Here is a 2,123-nt window from a genome sequence, read left to right as displayed (position 1 = left end):
AAAATTACATTTTTTTATATATAAAAACTAGCGATTTTTTTATTAAAAATTGTAAAAAAAAAATTAGTATGTTTTTTAGCTTTTTTTATGTTTTTTTAGTTAGTTTTCTAGTTTTCTCATTTATATATAGTTTTTCACATAATCCTCTCCCTATACCATTACACAATATGGTTAATAAGATTACCTATATAAAAGTTCGAAGAGTAAGAAATGGCATTCAGTACACGTGTTTTATGGTTTTTTTTTATAAGGATCATGTTTCTTTTTGTGTCAAGTTCACATAAACACTAAAATGATGTTATAAGTAACAAGACATGCAACAAATCAATGACTGAAACATCAAACATATAAAGTGAAACTAAATTTCTTAATATAAATAGATGTTCGAATATTCTAGGAACACGACATGAGAAACAACAAAGATATTTTGACGTAAAAAAAGACACTAACACAAACAAAACAAACCAAACATACCCTCTCACACAAACTAAACTAACTTCATAACCGGAAAGTAGCTAGCTACCAAGTGACCACAAAACATACACCTAAGGATGAGGGAGTACACCACCACCACCGATAGGAAATGCACCACCACCGCCAAGTCCACCACCACCGAGAGTCGGTAATCCACCAAAACCGTTACCAAGACCACCAAAAGTTCCCACACCACCAGCCGGGCCACCTGGTCCGCCATATTGAAATCCCATACCAACACCTCCAACTCCATTGGCACCACCAAAATCACCACCTACTCCAACTCCGGTTCCCATACCGCCCATGGGCAAACCATTGTTTCCAATGCCACTAAACCCGCCTGTTCCTCCAAAAGTATAAACATTCTTTTGGTCCGTAAGACCAATAGTATCTTTGTTTTCCTTCGGAACGTCTCTAGCAGTGACGCTATAAACCGTTAGTGCTAGAACTACAAGTAACACAAAACAACACCTTGTCATTTTTTTTGTTTCTCACTTTTTTACTCTCTAAAAGACTAGAAATTGATACAAGAATGTGTAAAGTGATGAGTCTATTTAAAGGGAAATCATGAGAGTGAAGCACAGTTGGGAGTAGTAAATGCAATTTTAAATTATGGCAGAAAGAAACTGACCAATTGACTGTGTAGAAATTTAATTTAATTTCATAAACATTAACCTACTAAAATGTTATGACTGTCGTATAAATTGATGGGAAATTAAAATCCAAGACATTTTCTGTTATATATTATTTTTTATTTTCAAATGGTATTAACTGATTTGAAATCTAACATGCTTATGGGTATCCATGCTCTTCAATAAAACAAGAATTGTAATATATTTGTTTTGAAATAAATACGGTGTTAGTTTTGATGTAAGATAGATAATGAAATACATTAGAAATATAAAACAAAGATGAGAATGTGTGATAAGAAGTTACGTACAACAAATACACGCACACGTATATAACTAGAATTAGGTTTTTAGTGCAATTATAAATTGCAAACGCGTAACACTATTCTCAAACTGAAATTCGAGGTCTGGTTGGTTTTTAGATCGAAAAACAACTTCTTGGTTTTTAGAATGAAAAATAGCATAGTAAATATGCAAGCGTGCATATCATTAACATAGTATAGTTCAAGTGAGTTATCGAATATCAATATGTGGACACGATAGCTCTTAATCCTAGGTTTATCTACTAATATGTAATCTATGAAACATGTAAACTTAAAGATTAACTAAGAAAACAAAGAACACCATTGAAGATTATAGAAAGAAATTAAAGGTTAAAAGAATATACCCATTCAGACTCAAATCAACAAAGAATGATTGACATGATTAAATATATATATTATTTATAAGACTACTTTAAGAACTAACTTGATAATTGTGTATGATGTGCTAAGATAAATTAATAACAACTAACGTTAATCTTAGCAAATTGGGGTTAAAGGTTGTAAACTTACCTTAAGCATTTTGTATTTCCATACTTTCTGTTTTTAGAAAGCTTGTATTTATATTTTGTTTCCACATTTCTAATACGAACTTCGATCATGATGGAAATTCATATTTTATATTATGATACCTATTTATGCAAGCAATCACCAAATACATGTTTATACGAGAAACCGAGACATACAATACATTTGTGAT

The 2,123-nt window shown here is 31.4% G+C and overlaps 1 protein-coding gene across 1 annotated transcript; it reads right to left on the bottom strand.

Moving 5' to 3' along the window:
* Window positions 1-348: 348 nt before the first annotated feature.
* On the bottom strand, window positions 349-1,008 carry LOC110899065 (glycine-rich protein 5-like). The gene has a single exon (XM_022145943.1). It carries the CDS (start codon window positions 951-953, stop codon window positions 546-548), a length of 408 nt encoding a protein of 135 aa, XP_022001635.1. The 5' UTR covers window positions 954-1,008; the 3' UTR covers window positions 349-545.
* Between the last annotated feature and the right edge of the window lie 1,115 nt (window positions 1,009-2,123).

This window comes from Helianthus annuus, chromosome 4, assembly GCF_002127325.2.
Source record: "Helianthus annuus cultivar XRQ/B chromosome 4, HanXRQr2.0-SUNRISE, whole genome shotgun sequence".
NCBI lineage: Eukaryota > Viridiplantae > Streptophyta > Magnoliopsida > Asterales > Asteraceae > Helianthus > Helianthus annuus.
This window is presented reverse-complemented; position numbering and strand designations above follow the sequence as displayed.

What these genes read in the sequence shown, in the direction of transcription:
- LOC110899065 (XM_022145943.1), bottom strand. Translation starts at nt 953, where the DNA reads ATGACAAGGTGTTGTTTTGTGTTACTTGTAGTTCTAGCACTAACGGTT.